Source organism: Misgurnus anguillicaudatus, chromosome 2, assembly GCF_027580225.2.
Source record: "Misgurnus anguillicaudatus chromosome 2, ASM2758022v2, whole genome shotgun sequence".
Lineage (NCBI taxonomy): Eukaryota > Metazoa > Chordata > Actinopteri > Cypriniformes > Cobitidae > Misgurnus > Misgurnus anguillicaudatus.
The window spans coordinates 47,983,573-47,999,713 of NC_073338.2; the positions used below are offsets into that span (position 1 = coordinate 47,983,573).

The 16,141-nt window shown below is 34.9% G+C and overlaps 1 protein-coding gene across 1 annotated transcript; it reads left to right on the forward strand.

Moving 5' to 3' along the window:
* The first annotated feature begins 539 nt into the window (after nucleotides 1-539).
* On the forward strand, nucleotides 540-13,415 carry LOC129443142 (phospholipid phosphatase 3). Its single transcript, XM_055203572.2, has 6 exons — nucleotides 540-1,709; nucleotides 5,954-6,111; nucleotides 8,040-8,320; nucleotides 10,354-10,411; nucleotides 10,518-10,694; nucleotides 12,511-13,415. The coding sequence occupies exons 1-6, from the start codon at nucleotides 1,580-1,582 to the stop codon at nucleotides 12,637-12,639; spliced, it is 933 nt and encodes a 310-aa protein (XP_055059547.2). The 5' UTR covers nucleotides 540-1,579; the 3' UTR covers nucleotides 12,640-13,415.
* The last annotated feature ends 2,726 nt before the right edge of the window (nucleotides 13,416-16,141 follow it).

The window sequence follows — 16,141 nt, forward strand, 5'->3', positions numbered from 1 at the left end:
CCTTTCATTATAAATGTACTTTTTCTACTTAATTTAACCACTGAAATATCGATATTTCTCTTCAAAAATACAACATTTTGAGCAAAAAGCTTTAAAAATTGCGTTTTTGTAAAGGAATTTATGTTAGAGATCAGACTCAGAATGACTATCGAACATAAAGGCATTTAAAATCAATCATTAAATCTTTTTAACTTCCGTTTTTGATGAATTCGGTGTGACTTTCATTATAAACAACATCTAGTGGATAAAAGCGGTATTACACTTTCACTTTAAAATTCGTCCAGAAAGTCATATTTATTAGTTAAATATTAACTCGTCAATGGCGGTGAATGAGTTAAGCCCCAAAAATGCCGTCGCCGTGTAAACGAAAGGCACATCCGAAAAAATATTTTTATGTTTTCACCCTTGAGCGTTCTAGTGTAAACAGGGCCTTAGTGGATGTTTTCATCCCGAACAGCAAGAATGGGTAGTGAATTTGACCACGGTGCATTGTTGAGTTCTTTAAAAAAATTTAAAGCATTTTCCAAAAATATGTTTTCATTTAAGAATTGTCACCAAAAATCTTTCCATTTGCTGAAGAGAAAGACTCAGACTCAATTCCAAATTAAGACTCAAAAGCACCCCATAGTGGATGAAAACGTACCCAACAACACACAAGGGTTAAGAAGATATATGTGACACCTTTTATGAAGCAACTAACAAGGTTTGCAGTGATATATTAGTATTTAAATTTTTTGTTGGTTTCGTTTAGTGTCTGGCTTTTAGGTTTGTGACGGCCTCTTTCAAAAACATCTGAAACTAGAAAAGAATTTCAATAAAACCACTGAACGGGATGACATGATGGCTTAACCAGAATGTGCAAACATCTGTGACATCACATGCAACCCAGCAGAAATGTTTGACCCCTTAACTGTGATGTAAATTCCATTTGCCATACTCATATGAGAAGGTCTCGCATGCATACATGACTTTTTCTGTTGCTAATAGGTTCCTCCATCACTTTACACCCACAGAACACACACAACATTTAAAAAACAGACACAATACAAAACGGATGCTTACAAATAGTGCGGTAAGCAATGTGGCTTGTCGATTAAAGGCCTGACGCAAAGGTTGTAACCCCAAGTGTGATTCATAATTTGAGATATAATGTGAATTAAAATGAGTTGCAGGTTGCTTTACAGCATCTGCTAATGTTGACAGTGTTATTTGATTACTTCAGATAACATTGAGACCTAAACCTGCTGTATGCATATAACACACAATTCCAGATGTGCCATGGAGAGTCTCAGTTTTGTAAGCTGTCAGGTTTACAAACCCTGGTTGGTTTAATGGACACCATGTGGTTTGAGTTAAGTCCAATGAGAGGGGGTGGAGGGGCTGTTCGGTTTTTGTCGTTTTGGAAAAGAGGGTTTGTTGGAGTGCTGTTAGTTTAGTGCAGTGTTTAGCCCTCAAAGTCACAGAGCAAAACCACGTCGTCGTGTTTTCAGCTAGGAGGAGAATACATTGCATTCAGTTTGAGTTTAATTGTGAGTTTTTGTTTTAGATTTTAGTCTTTAGTGATAATCAAGGTTAATAAATGCAACAGTTATTGGTGGAGAAAGCCATGACTGCAGACAGCAGCAACGGACTGAATAACAAGAATGACTGCAAAGATTACAGAAGAAATCGACTGATGGTCGGACTGGACCTTTTCTGCTTGTTTCTTGGTAAGTCATTTAGCATTCGCTGACATATTTTATTTCCCATTACCTGATATTAAGTGTTTTTTGTTAAGCCTCTATTGTTCATGTGAGGGATACCTCAGATCGTCTGGTGTGCTGTAACTTCTGGCAGATGAATTAAAAATTTTACCACTAAAATCTTTTTTATTATTTTATATTTTTTATTACATTTATACATTTTTATTATTTTGTCTATTTTGTTTTTCATTTTGCCCTTTTTGAAATCATACCTACCTTACCCATTTAATCCAAAATTTTTCCCAGACATGAAAATTTCCAAAAGATGTGTCATTATAACCTTCTGAAGTAATCAATAATAATTTTTATGGAAAATATGTAAAAAAAAATTGTTTTATGGTCAGTGAAAGTTGTTACGGGTGGGATAATGTGATTCTGACATTTTAGCACGTTTACTTTGTTATCTAATGCATTTACTATATCGTTTTTCAGCATTTTTTAAATATTTGTTAATGTTAGTTAATGCCAATACAATTGTGAACTTTTTATTTAGTGCAATACTAACTTTAACTTTGTCATTGTGAAACTTCAATGCAACCTTCACTAATACTGCAACTGTATACACTGTAAAAATGTTAAGTTAGATCAACTTAAAAAATGACTTCAATTGTATAGGCATTACCAATTAAAGTTTTTTCAACTTAAATTTCCACACTTTAAGTGAAAATGTTAACTTAAAAAATGTTTAAATATTTTAGGTGTTACCAAAAAAAGCTGGGTTAATTTGAACCCAGCTGGTTAAAATGTTTATATTTGACCCAACATTGGGTTAAAATAACCCAGGATTTTGTGTTGAAACAACCCAGCATGGGTTATATCTCAAACCAGCAGGCTGGGCTCTTCCATTATTGACCCAATGCTGGCTTGAAAATAAGAGCGTAATTTAATAAAAAAATATCCTTTTTTTACCTCAAGTGACAAAGTTTTAGTTTAACCCGTTAATTGGCGCTGTCCCGTGAGCGGGACACCTATACATTTATTTCAATATTTTCTTTGTAAATGTTAATCTATCACGACAAACTATATATTGTTGGAAAGGTCTAAATGTAGTTTTCATATTTCAAAACCTTTTAGCAGTAATAATAATGCAGTAACTGTAATTTATTCATTTGTGACACAAGTATGCAACAAACCTCAGTTTTTTGACAATTTTATGTATTAAAAATAATACAATTGCATTTTTATTTATTACAAATAAATGTAAACTGCTTTAAAAAAATGAATATTTTCACCTCCAGACACTTCCCTAAAAAACGTTGTGTCTTCTTTAAAACAAAAAATTACCAAAATTAAAACCAAAATTAGGCTTCTAGACCAAAAAAAGGCCAGAGTTATACTAATTTAAAGGTGTATATCACCTTTTCACCAACCCCCCACTCAAAAAGGGCTGCGCCAGTTAAAGGGTTAAATAACTTAAGATTCAAATTTTTACAAAGTAATTTTTAAGTTGATCCAACTTTTACTTTTTACAGTGTAGTACTGTAAATGTTATGTACTGTCTTATCCCACCTGTCACTATTTTTGCCATCAACATGTTTACTCATTCCATGACCACTCAACAAAACTAAATAATTGTGAACTCATATATTAATACTAGACACCTTAAAGAATCGTTGTTAAATTTCACAAAAATTCACCAAAAATGTCTCACTCTAAACCTGTATTAATTTAAAGGAATATATTTTGAGGAATGTTTGTAACCAAAACGATAATGAGCCCCGTTCACTTATAAAAATAGCTGTAATTTTGCAGCTGGTTTGCGAGTAACTTAATGTAGAAGGTAACGACTTGAAAATGTTTCATGTTAATTTAACTTTGAACAAACTGTTACCAGTAAATAACATAAATGTAAAATCTACAGTAAGTTAATGGCAGCTAGTTGGCAGTAATACCCAGTTATACTGTAATTTCTACAGAATTTTTTACAGTGTACATTTATAACCCTTTGTTTTTGGGCTTTGATGCAGCCATCCTCTTCTCGTGGTTCAAACAGGAATTAAAGCACTCTGGTCCTGTGACATTTTGCACCATCCATAAGAAACTGCACATATTTATTTGAGACCCTTTATTATTTCCATATGTGCACTGTAAAAAAATTCCGTAGAAATTGCAGCTGGGTTGCCGGTAACTTACCGTAGATTTAAATTGATGTTTTTTACTGGCAACATTTTGTTCAAAGTTAAATGAACATTAAACATTTTCAAGTCTTTGTGTTTACAGAGTAAAACTAAAAAAACAGCATCAAGCAAAACATTCTGGGAAACAAAATCTGAAGCAAAAAACAGAAAAAGGTTGATGATGATTTCTGGCTGTTATTGGGTAGTTTATTCTATAAAGATAAAGACTTGTTGATATTTAAAATGTATTTAACTTTGAAGAAACTCTTGCCAGTAAATAACATAAATTTAAATCTACTGTAAATTACCGGCAACCCAGCTGCAATAACATTGTAATTTCTACGGATTTTTTTTACAGTGTGCAGGAAATGGACCGAAACAACATTCGATAAAATTTTTTAAGTTTTAGAAATCTTTTTTACGGTCACTATCGTGACTGGTTGGAGTAAATTTTAATTTTAAACAAGAAAATGAGGATATAATAAGATAATTTCCCAACAAACGTACTGTACACACTTTCGAATGATTGTTGGCTGGATAATGAAGGATATAACGCGCAGGATATGAATTTTAATATTAAAATCAAGTTATCAGAAAACTATACAAGCTCCCTGTCCTGTCCATACTCTCATTTTTCACTTATGCTATATTATTCCACATTTCTTACATACCTCACTACTCTTGGTTTGACATCTGCTTCCTTTCTCCATTCAGCACTCCATTTAGATGTTTATGGTGCTCATGAAATGTGAGAATCAAGTTCCTCTTACACTCACTAGATCTTAAAGCTTTTACAAGTTTTTAAAATTAAAGTACTTTTGCCCAAACAAAACTTCTGCACTATTGTCATGTCATTTTATGCCATTGTCGCTTGGGTTTGGGGCTAGAACGACTTTTTGTTACATAAAATGACCTAAACCCAACTCTTACCCTAACGTCAGCCGACAATTGTTTAAAAATCCGGAAAAAAATTCACCCAAACCGAAGTGAAAATGGGAAAATTGGAGAAACAATTGAATAACTGACACGGAAAAGAAAGTCTGTGGTACGGACACGGAAAAATGCGGTGATTCGTGACACGAATAACTGAGAAAAATATTCCTTGACTATACCATGGACCTTTGTGAGATCAGGTTGTTTAAGATAATACAGAGATAACACGTTTTGCTACCTAAAACAATTCGTTTTGCCTCTCAGATTATACATGGTTTTTTTTTTGTAGAAATTACAGTATTACTGTCAGCTGTTTGCCAGTAACTTACTGTAGATGTACATTTATGTAATATACTGGCAACAGTTTGTTCAAAGTTAAATGAACATTAAATATGAACAAGTCTTTATTTTTACATAATAAAACACTAAGCATTCTGGGAAACAAAATTTTTGAAGAAAAAAAAAACGAAAAAGGTTGAAGATTTCTTGTTTCCAGAATGCTTTGCATGAGGCTGTTATTTTATAGTTTTATTCTGTAAAAGATAAAGACTTGTGAATGTTTAAGGTTCATTTAACTTTAAACAAATTGTTACCAGTAAATAACATGCACTGTAAAAAAAATTCTGTAGAAATTACAGTATTACTGGGTATTATTCATTACTGGCAACTAGCTGCCAGTAACTTACTGTAGATTTTATATTTATGTTATTACTGGCAATAGTTTGTTCAAAGTTAAATAAACATGAAACATTTTCAGTCTTTATCTTCTACAGTAAGTTACTGGCAACCAGCTGCATAATTACAGCAAATTTTTTACAGTGTAAGTTTAAATCTACAGTAAGTTACTGGAAAATAGCTGCATAACTACAGCAACATTTTTTGAACTATAACATGAAGCCACTTAAATGATAAATACTGCTGGCTTATTGTTGCCTTCTCTTTAGGAAATTAGCATATTAACTATTAAGCCATATTCACCACTTTCAAAACTAAAGTGAAGTGTAATAATTCCATCCATCTTATTTCATCCAGAGGACTCGCCCTTCAAGTCTTTATAACATTCTGGTATCTGAATGGCTCTGAGGGTATATCATATTTTAACAACAAACCCCCATATTGCACCCCTTAACTGATGATTTCTCTTTTTCGTTGTGCCTGTAGCAGCCCTGCCGTTTCTGATTATAGAGTCTGGAGCTGTGAAACCCTACAGACGTGGTTTCTATTGTTCAGATGAGTCCATCAAATATCCTGCCAAACACAGAGACACCATCAGCGATGGCGTTCTGTCAGCGGCCGGCATGCTTATCGTCATTCTCTCTGTAAGTCCGTTTTATTGCGTTTATACTATTGGGAGATCTTTAAGGAAAAATATATACAGTGCGGGCCCAAAAAGTATTTGGACACTTATGTCACATTTAAAAAATAGAGTTGTATTGGTATGTTTTAAGTAACATGAACCAACATTGAACCATATAGATTCTCAGCACTTATTAATTCTTGGTAATGGCAGTTAAAGACTTTGTAAAGTCATTTCAGAGAATTGTTTCTAAACACATTATAAATGTTAGAAATGCATTGCACATTACAAAGACTGTGAACTATGTAGTACTGAATTGTGGAGTTTCAGTTCAGGATTATTTTGGCTGTGTTGAAAGGGTGGCTCAATGCCCCGCCCCTAACATAATTGCTTGCATCCATGCAGTTTGTAGCGCTATTTGAAAATTGAAAGAGACATCAGCTTTCCCGCAAGTGGGTGTGGTTTCAGTGAAGACACACCCCTGGCGTTTGAGAGCAGAGAATCCTGCCTATTTTTCCAAGATTTTTATTTTATTTTTAACTTGTGTTGTAGGCCTGTCAAAAGATGAATCGCATACAAAATAAAAGTTTGTTTTTGCATGATATATATGTATGCACTGTGTGTAATTATTTTACACACGCATGCATATACACTCACCTAAAGGATTATTAGGAACACCATACTAATACTGTGTTTGACCCCCTTTCGCCTTCAAAACTGCCTTAATTCTACATGGCATTGATTCAACAAGGTGCTGAAAGCATTCTTTAGAAATGTTGGCCCATATTGATAGGATAGCATCTTGCTGTTGATGGAGATTTGTGGGATGCACATCCAGGACACGAAGCTCCCGTTCCACCACATCACAAAGATGCTCTATTGGGTTGAGATCTGGTGACTGTGGGGGCCATTTTAGTACAGTGAACTCATTGTCATGTTCAAGAAACCAATTTTAAATTATTTGAGCTTTGTGACATGGTGCATTATCCTGCTGGAAGTAGCCATCAGAGGATGGGTACATGGTGGTCATAAAGGGATGGACATGGTCAGAAACAATGCTCAGGTAGGCCATGGCATTTAAACAATGCCCAATTGGCACTAAGGGGCCTAAAGTGTGCCAAGAAAACATCCCCCACACCATTACACCACCACCACCAGCCTGCACAGTGGAAACAAGGCATGATGGATCCATGTTCTCATTCTGTTTACACCAAATTATGACTCTACCATCTAAATGTCTCAACAGAAATCGAGACTTATCAGACCAGGCAACATTTTTCCAGTCTTCAACGGTTCAATTTTGGTGAGCTCGTGCAAATTGTAGCCTCTTTTTCTTATTTGTAGTGGAGATGGGTGGTACCCGGTGGGGTCTTCTGCTGTTGTAGCCCATCCGCCTCAAGGTTGTGCGTGTTGTGGCTTCACAAATGCTTTGTTGCATACCTCGGTTGTAACAAGTGTTTATTTCAGTCAAAGTTGCTCTTCTATCAGCTTGAATCAGTCGGCCCATTCTCCTCTGACCTCTCAACATGTATAGATGATAATTACACACAATACACACACAAATATATTATGCACAAACAAACTTGTTTTGTATGCGATTAATCACGATTAATCTTTTGACAGCCCTACTTATTTTATTTACATGAACATGAACTAAGATTAGTAAATGCTGTAGAAGTATTGTTCATTGTTAGTTTATGTTAGCTAATGCATTAAATCATTGTTAACAAATACAATCTTATTGTAAAATGTATGAATGACATTAGATGCTAACATATCAAACCAAGAGGACTTCAAAGCACAAGCTTTCTATCCAAACATTTTACCAAAAAATATTTTAGACAAATGATAATTTTCGAGTTACATTGTTCATTACTGATCTTGATTAAACTTGTCTTTGATTAACGGTATGAGATTTGATTAGACAATTCTGACCTTTGACATTTCCAGATCACAATAGGTGAGAGCTACCGAATTCGCTACCTTCATAAAAGCTCCAACACGTTTGTCGGAAACCCATACATCTCTGCTCTCTACAAGCAAGTTGGTGTGTTCATGTTCGGCTGTGCGGTCAGTCAGTCATTCACCGATATTGCTAAAGTCTCTGTGGGCCGCTTACGACCTCACTTCCTGGATGTGTGCCAGCCGGATTTGACGTCAGTCAATTGTTCCCTTGGTTACATCACAGAGTACAGGTGCACGGGAGATGATGGGAAAATTCAGGAAGCCAGGTACAGTATGACCTACTGTATATTCTTAAAGGTCACCTAACACAAACTGTTTCTGCTAATTTCATGTTAATCTTAAGTACATATAGGGTAGTATTACAACCTTTGTATCTCAGAAGAGTCTTTAGTTTCATCAGATTTACTTGTAACGCTACATTTTGTGTCAGCCCTAGGTTGGTGTGTGCGCTATTCCAAGAGAAGTGCCCAAATAAGGACTTCCTTTATACTTTGAGCACTTGTTATGTAACAAAATAAGTAGGCAAATAAACTTTCTGATACTTTTAAGCAGAGTCCTGCAACGGGTCGGTTTACCCGCGGATACCTGCATAAAAGTGTCTAAAACGGGTCGATTGTGACATTTGTAATGCCTAAAAATGTAAAAATAAATGTTTCGCAAATTTTCTCACTTTAAGTGAAATGTAAGTTTTTTTAGGTGTTATCCATTTAAGTAATACTTTTTACCTTTTTTCACCTCAAAAAGTGAGAGAATTTAAGATAAAAAATATCACATTTTACCAACCAAAGTAATTTTTTTAATAAAAATTACACTGTGGGAAAAAAACATACAAAAATGATATATATTTTATGTGCTTGAGTTTCACATGTGCAAAAACATGCTATTTAATATAAAACAAGGGTTTTAAATGTAAATTTTCATATGTTTTGCATAAAATGTATGTGAAATTAGTAAAACCGACAAACAAGTTTATAATGTGTTAAAAACCATTTGTTGGTTACAATGTTGATTTATTAAACTTTCTATGCAACCAAAAATAGTAGTCTGCCGGTTTACCTTTATTTTAATTTTACATGGAGCAAAAATTAAGTAAAGTTTAGTCATTGCATGCGCACGTGAAACTACCACGTTTAGTTTTGCGTGCTCATGTGAAACTTTCGCGTTCACGTGAAACTATCGCATGCGCACGTGAAACTTTCCCTTTCAAGTGCGCACGCGCAAGTGAAAATTGAAACTAAACTTTAGATTTTTTTTACTCCAAAGTCACCTAAGGGGCTCGGTATGTTTGCCTAAGATGTGCACATATTTCTTTAAAATGTATCATTTACATGAGTTTCGTTAGAAAACTCCAAAACCATGTTTCCCATGTTTTTGACTTCTGCAAGGGATGAGCCTTAAAGTCACACTAAAATATTTATAATACCTACAGCAAATACAATGCAAACTGTGTACAAATAATGCTAGAAATTATTAGAAGAGAAAATTTCAGAAGAATTTCTATTAATTTTAATTTCTATATTTAAAGTCATTATTACCCCTCAAAGTGACACAAGTGTCATAACCGAGTAACTATAGACATGTTGTAACAACCAGAAGCTCATCACATGTTTGTCTTTTCAAAGTAAAATTAATTTGAGTCCATTAAAAAATATTTTATTTTTATGAAAAATACAAAAATTACAGTTTAAATGTGCAGTGTGTACATTTTGGGGGCATCTAGTGGTAAGGTTGTGTATTGCAACCAATGGCTCAGTTCACTGATCACGCCTTGCTTTTGAAACGCATAGAGAAGCTACGGTAGCCGCCACCGGACAAACATGTCATTGTCGAAGACAACTTAGTAAAAAAAGTTTGTCCGTTAAGGGCTTCTGTAGAAACATGGCGGCACAAAATGGCGCCTTCCATGTAAGTGTATGTAGATAAAAACGTCTCATTCTAAGGTAATAAAACATAACGGTTATAGTTACGTATATTATAGTTTTGTATATTATTTAGCATTTCTGTTGAGATTCTTTTAAAAATTACACACTGCACATTTAAAGTCAAAGTGAAAAATGTTATAACCATCACACACAGAACATATATGAATGCAGCCATTAGATGTTCATTAAAGATATGTCATAAATGTTTCACCATCAATAAAACCGAAATCTGAACTGAAATGCAAAAATGAACACACAACATGTGTTTCTTTGTTGTATGTGTTTTATTTTAAAATATTTTCTCCTATATATTGACTGTTGACAGAGAATAAATCATGATTATAATAAAACATAATTTCCTTTATGATTATAAATAGGAAATCCTTCTTTTCTGGCCACGCCTCATTCTCCATGTACACGATGCTGTATTTAGCTGTAAGTATTTGTGCATTACATATGGCTCATTACTTACAAACTTACTGTGTCTTTATAATAGTGCTTGTCTGTGATTGTTTAATGAGTTTTGTCTTTGATCATGTAGTTGTACCTGCACTCCCGGTTGTCCTGGCGAGGTGCTCGTGTTCTCAGACCGCTCCTTCAGTTCACCCTGATCATGATGGCGTTTTACACCGGACTGTCACGCGTCTCCGATCATAAACATCACCCCAGTGACATACTCGCAGGCTTTGTTCAGGGAGCTCTCGTGTCGTACTGCACTGTAAGAACAAGTCTCTTATACTTAAATAAGTGCAATGACAACACTCTGTACATATATTATTAAATATATGCTTTTTGTGATTTATTGGCATTAGAGATAACACTTTATTTTGATGGTAAAACACCTATTAAAGTGGACTAAATATAATTGTATAAATGTATAAATTCATCTTATTAAGAACATAGTAAAATATTGAAAAACAGTGGTGTTTTCCTTAAACAAAACATAAAATTTTATTATATACGATAAATTAAAGTAAAATGTATGGGTTTTTTTTTTTTAAATGAATGGTGTTAATTATCACATATTACCACGGGCCTGTTGAATGCTTTATTCTGATTGGTTGAAAGATTTTCTATGGGTGTTGATTATTTTTCTGTAAACCACACACCTAAATTGTCAAATGTCAGGTAAGTGGTTGCAATAAATTTATTTAAGCTAGATTTAAACAAAAAAAAATTGAAAAATAAAATAAAAAAACTTTTGTTTGAATGTAGCTTAAATAAATTCATTGCAACCTTAAAAACATCAAGTAAATTGAATGAAGCTTTTTTCAGTGTATAAGAGAAATAATTAACTCGGGTCTTTTAAATTATTTGAAAATAATGCACACCCACAGTGTAATAACAGGTGTACATTATTTTTGAATAATTCAATGGCCCGTCGTCAATTATTCCTTACTTTTATGATGTAAATATGTAATATTCAATGGGATTATACATTATATACAACTATACCACGGGGCTGTTGAATGCTTTATTTTGATTGGTTGAAAGATTTTCTATGGGTGTTGATTATTTTTCTGTAAACTGCACACCTAACTTGTCAAATGTCTTAAATATAGGCACCAGATTTTTGTGGTAACCGTGGTATAAGCGGAATAATTATTCACTTCGGTCCTTTGAATTATTTAATGCTCAAAATAAATCATAATTTTCTTACAATTCATATAATTTAATGGTAAAATATTGTTAAAATTGTGATTTCAGTAAGTTAGAAATACAAGCCCCCTTAAAATTTACGGTAAAAGGGACATTCCCATAATTCCCTGCATGACATTTGCTGATATTTAATTTAAATAATTGTTTCATCTTATGTTTTTTACCAGTTACATACATTAGGTTGTATTATGTTACATTTTTGTGTTATAACATATTGTCATGTCATTTGTCACATGGTGTTTTGTATTTGTGTGAATGACACTGTGCACAATCTCTACATTTACTTTTGCCGATGATCTATGGAGAGGTCACTTGTGATAAACTTTGATTCTGCATTTGGCCGTCCATTTTACCACCGTTGTTATGGTGGTAAGATCATTATTAATTGAATGCTTGGTTAAAAAAGTTTACAAAACTTAGCCATGAAAAATACATTTAAGGATTACAGACTTTGCTGTAATGAAAAGAATTTGCTACCAAATTTTTTACACTTAATAACTTCAAAGTTGTTTGCATCTTTCCTGTATTTTATATCAAGCATGACGATTGCCAATAGTGTAAAAATTGCTTTTATCATCCGATACCGATTTTTGGCCGATATATCGGTGCATGTCTATTGTCCAAAACCAATTATTGGCCGATATATATCGGTGCATCTCTAATATCAACATTTGTCCTTAAAAGGTTTTTGGGCATTTAAACCACAGTAAGAAATGTGTAAATGTGTTGGCTGTAATGAATAAGTTGTCACAGCAAACGGTCAAAGCAAGTGGCCTTAACCTGTTTGTGCATGACACATTATTTATGAATTACGTTTGTAAATATTTATTAAGGGGGTCACATTTACCAATTACCACGTTTCTTGTAATTTCCAGGTGTTTTACGTGTCAAACCTCTTCAGGTCAAAAGTCAGGAGCTCTTCTCTACCAGATGCCACCAGAAAGATAGACCGTCTGTTATCTGTGGACATTAGGGAGCGGACCAACCATCTCACTATAGCATAACACCTACTGTGACTGGATTCAGTCAGCTGATTGGCTGATGCTTAATACAGTAGATGTATGTACAAGATGTATGAGGAAACTTGACACCACTATATAATCAACATATTTAGTGCCATCTGTGATGTATAACTTTGTGCTATACATTTGTCACGCAGCAAATAAAACTTTATTTTCAACTGCAGGAAATAACATGACAGACATGATATATCTCATATCATGAATCATACATTATATACTTGTAAACTTTTTTTTCTTTTTTAAACAAATTCCTGTGCCACTGGAAGGATGATTAGTTAAACTTATTAAACAAAGGACAGTTACTTTTATAGCAATGTGAATACAGAGCTACATATTCAGAAGAGTTCTGTATTGAATGGTTAAAACTGTGCAACTGTCCATTACTCTGTTTTTGTGTACAGTGTGTTGTTTTGTGTATAGAAAAGCAAGATTGTCAGATGTGTGATGATAAACAGCTGGCGATTGAATGGACGGGCAGATTTTACAGAGCTTCCTTCTGCTGGATAGAAGGTAAAAAAAAACAATCGCTTGGGAATCTTTGTATTTCTGAAGTTTTGTGTACATACAACTTTTAAATGCAGAAACCAACAACTTGTATCTATGTTTGTGTTTTGCTTTGTACATATAGTGGCACTGCTATACCAAAACCATTCTCATGAAGTGTGTATAAATAACATGCAGTCTGTAAAGTCGTGCAATACATATTGGCAAATTCCAATTTTGGGTGCATATAATACGCCAGTCCTTCCTGTTCACTTGATGCAGTGCATCTTTTCGTGTCGTTTTATGTATTATTATTTTTTATTTATTAAAGGGGACAGAGAATGAAAAAACATTTTTACATTGTCTTTGTTGAATAATGGTAGTCTACCCGCATTCACAAACATCTCAGTCTTTAGAAATTCCTCTTTTAGAAATGTCAGCCAGAAAACAGCCCAATCTGAAAAACTGATGCTTATGACATCACAGGCATCTAACTGCCCCTTCACTTTAAAATAATTGGCTACATTTTTTGAGTGGCAGCAAAGTCAGCCAATCAGTAATGAGATTGCAAGTTAAGCCAGTAGGGGGAGCCAAATAGGTGCAAAACCACTTGTTTAAAATTCCCCACCCTAATAGAGCTATCTGAGAGAGGTCTTTAGGAAGCTTCTAAGGCAGACCCAAACAAAAAAAATTTGTCTACATGTCACATCACAGAACAAGGATAAATACCCCGTTCAATCATTCTATGTCACCTTTAAGCTATTGTGGCTTGGGTGTTAGATCCCCATGTTTTTGTCAATTTTTTTAAACCATGGTCGCTTTGAGTTGGGATTAAAATTGGGTTTTGTCATTTTATGTAACAAAAAGATGTTCTAACCCCACAATGGTAAAATAAAAAACAGAAAAAAGTGAAACCAATACATAAAACGTCATGAAGAGTTGTGGCGTGTTGGGTGAACAGGAAGGACTTGCCTATGCACAAGAAATTGGAAGTTGGCGTATGCATTGCACGATTACTAGTGACCACTAATGTGACTCAAGATTAAAAAAAGTAAATGTTTTTACCGAAAGAACAAAGCTGTTGTGAAACAAAGCCACCTGGGGAAAAAATGTGAATAAATTTTCAATAAAATAAAACTTAATTTGAGTCGATTAGTATGAATTGCTTTGACAACACTGCAACATGCCTTAAATATATAGTTCAGTTTCTGGTTATTTTATGAAAAGTGGATCTGTTGTAATGTTCATATAATTTGTAATATAATTTATACAGGTTCAGTATATAAGAATTTGGAAATGAAATGCTCTGTGGTTTAGGAGAGAGTAGGACAGTGTTCGGGGGACAAAATATGTGTTCGGGGGTTTCATGTGTATGGCTCATCATGTCAAAATATGTGTTTGTTGCGTCATGTGAACCTATGTGCATCATGCGTCATGTCAAAATATGTGCTTGCTTTACACACCTCGAAAGGGTTTATGATAAAAGTGACACTCACGTTTACTAAATACACTAACTTAACACTAAACACTAATTACCAGGGTTCCCACACCATAGTTAACATCAAATTCAAGGACCTTTCAAGGACTTTCCAGGTCCAATACCCTCAAATTCAAGGACTAAATGTGGAGACACATTTCAAGTGAGAGCAAGGTTACATGGTGTTTCCCTTTAAGATTCATTGTTAAAGTTCCCTTTCGAGGGACTTGCGCTGTGTCACTGCGGTGACACTTTGAGTAAGTGCATCTGAATGTGTTTATCAAATTCAACCAAATGGTGAGGCTTAACAACTAAGACAGGGTGTCGCGGGAGTCAGGAAGTATATCGCTATCTGAAATATTGCCAAAGACGGTGTTACAGAGACGCAGGAAGTATGGCAAGGGAGACACAGGCTGCATCCGAAACCCCATACTGTACAGTAGGTACTGAATAAGATGAAGTACCTACTTACTTGCCGTTAAAACAGTAGGTACTGTATAGTATGAATCCTGGTAGTATGAATGGGATTGGGACGTACTTCATCCGCCATGTTGCTACATCATGTGACCAAAGTCGTCATCACGCCATGTCATTCCAGCGCAAAAACAGCCGCATGCCTCTTCATCTTTGTTGGATAACTCCTCACCCGGGGCATCATGGGATAGTGAAGTGTCCATCGTATGCACACTGCAAAATCTAACTGGAAGTAGTAGGTCATCCGGGTACTTTTCGCATACTGTTTTTCGAATACTATGTTTTCGGACATACTACTCGCCTCGCCCACTGCTTTTTGCGTACTATATAGTATGAAGTAGGCGGTTTCGGACGCAGCAACAGCGTCTCGTTCCCTTCTCAGAAAACAAAAGTTATATATGTAACCTGAGACGTTTTCATGTGTCAAACACAACTTTGCAAAAAAGCATTTTGGTATGAATCAACATTCGCATACAGAAGACATAAGCATTTGAAGCGAACAGTTTAGCACATGTGCATAAAGTCTAGAATTTTCTAGAGTGGGGTAAGATGTGTCAGTACACACCCAGAAACATATTGGTATATTTACCTGTTTTCTATCATTCTACCACATAGAGGTCAATATGTAAATCCAAAGTGGTCCCGTTTAACAAAATGGAGTATAGATACCTGCACACTCGCTCTTTTGCCTCTTCAAATCCAAACAAGAATTCTCAAAGGAAGTTGGTTGCTCTAGAACAGGATTCCTCAAATCTTACCCTGGAGGTCCAGAGCACTGCAGAGTTCAGCTCCAACCCTAATCACCTGTGATTTTCTAGTGATCATGAAGACCTTGATTAGCTTGCGCAGGTGTGTTTGATCAAGGTTGGAACTAAACTCTGCAGGCTCTGGACCTCCAGGGTAAGATTTGGAGAAGGGGGCTCTAGAAAATGCAATCGAAAGTGGCTTTCCCCGTTAATGTTTTACCTGGAACCATACACGCAGGAATGTCTTTAATGTGGCCAAACTCACATCTCACTTTCTCCAACATTAACACATTCCCAGACTCAT

Coding starts and splice junctions, on each gene's coding strand:
- LOC129443142 (XM_055203572.2), top strand. CDS start 1,580: ATGCAACAGTTATTGGTGGAGAAAGCCATGACTGCAGACAGCAGCAAC. Junction 6,112..8,039: donor TGCTTATCGTCATTCTCTCT/GTAAGTCCGTTT, acceptor TGACATTTCCAG/ATCACAATAGGTGAGAGCTA. Junction 10,695..12,510: donor CTCTCGTGTCGTACTGCACT/GTAAGAACAAGT, acceptor TGTAATTTCCAG/GTGTTTTACGTGTCAAACCT.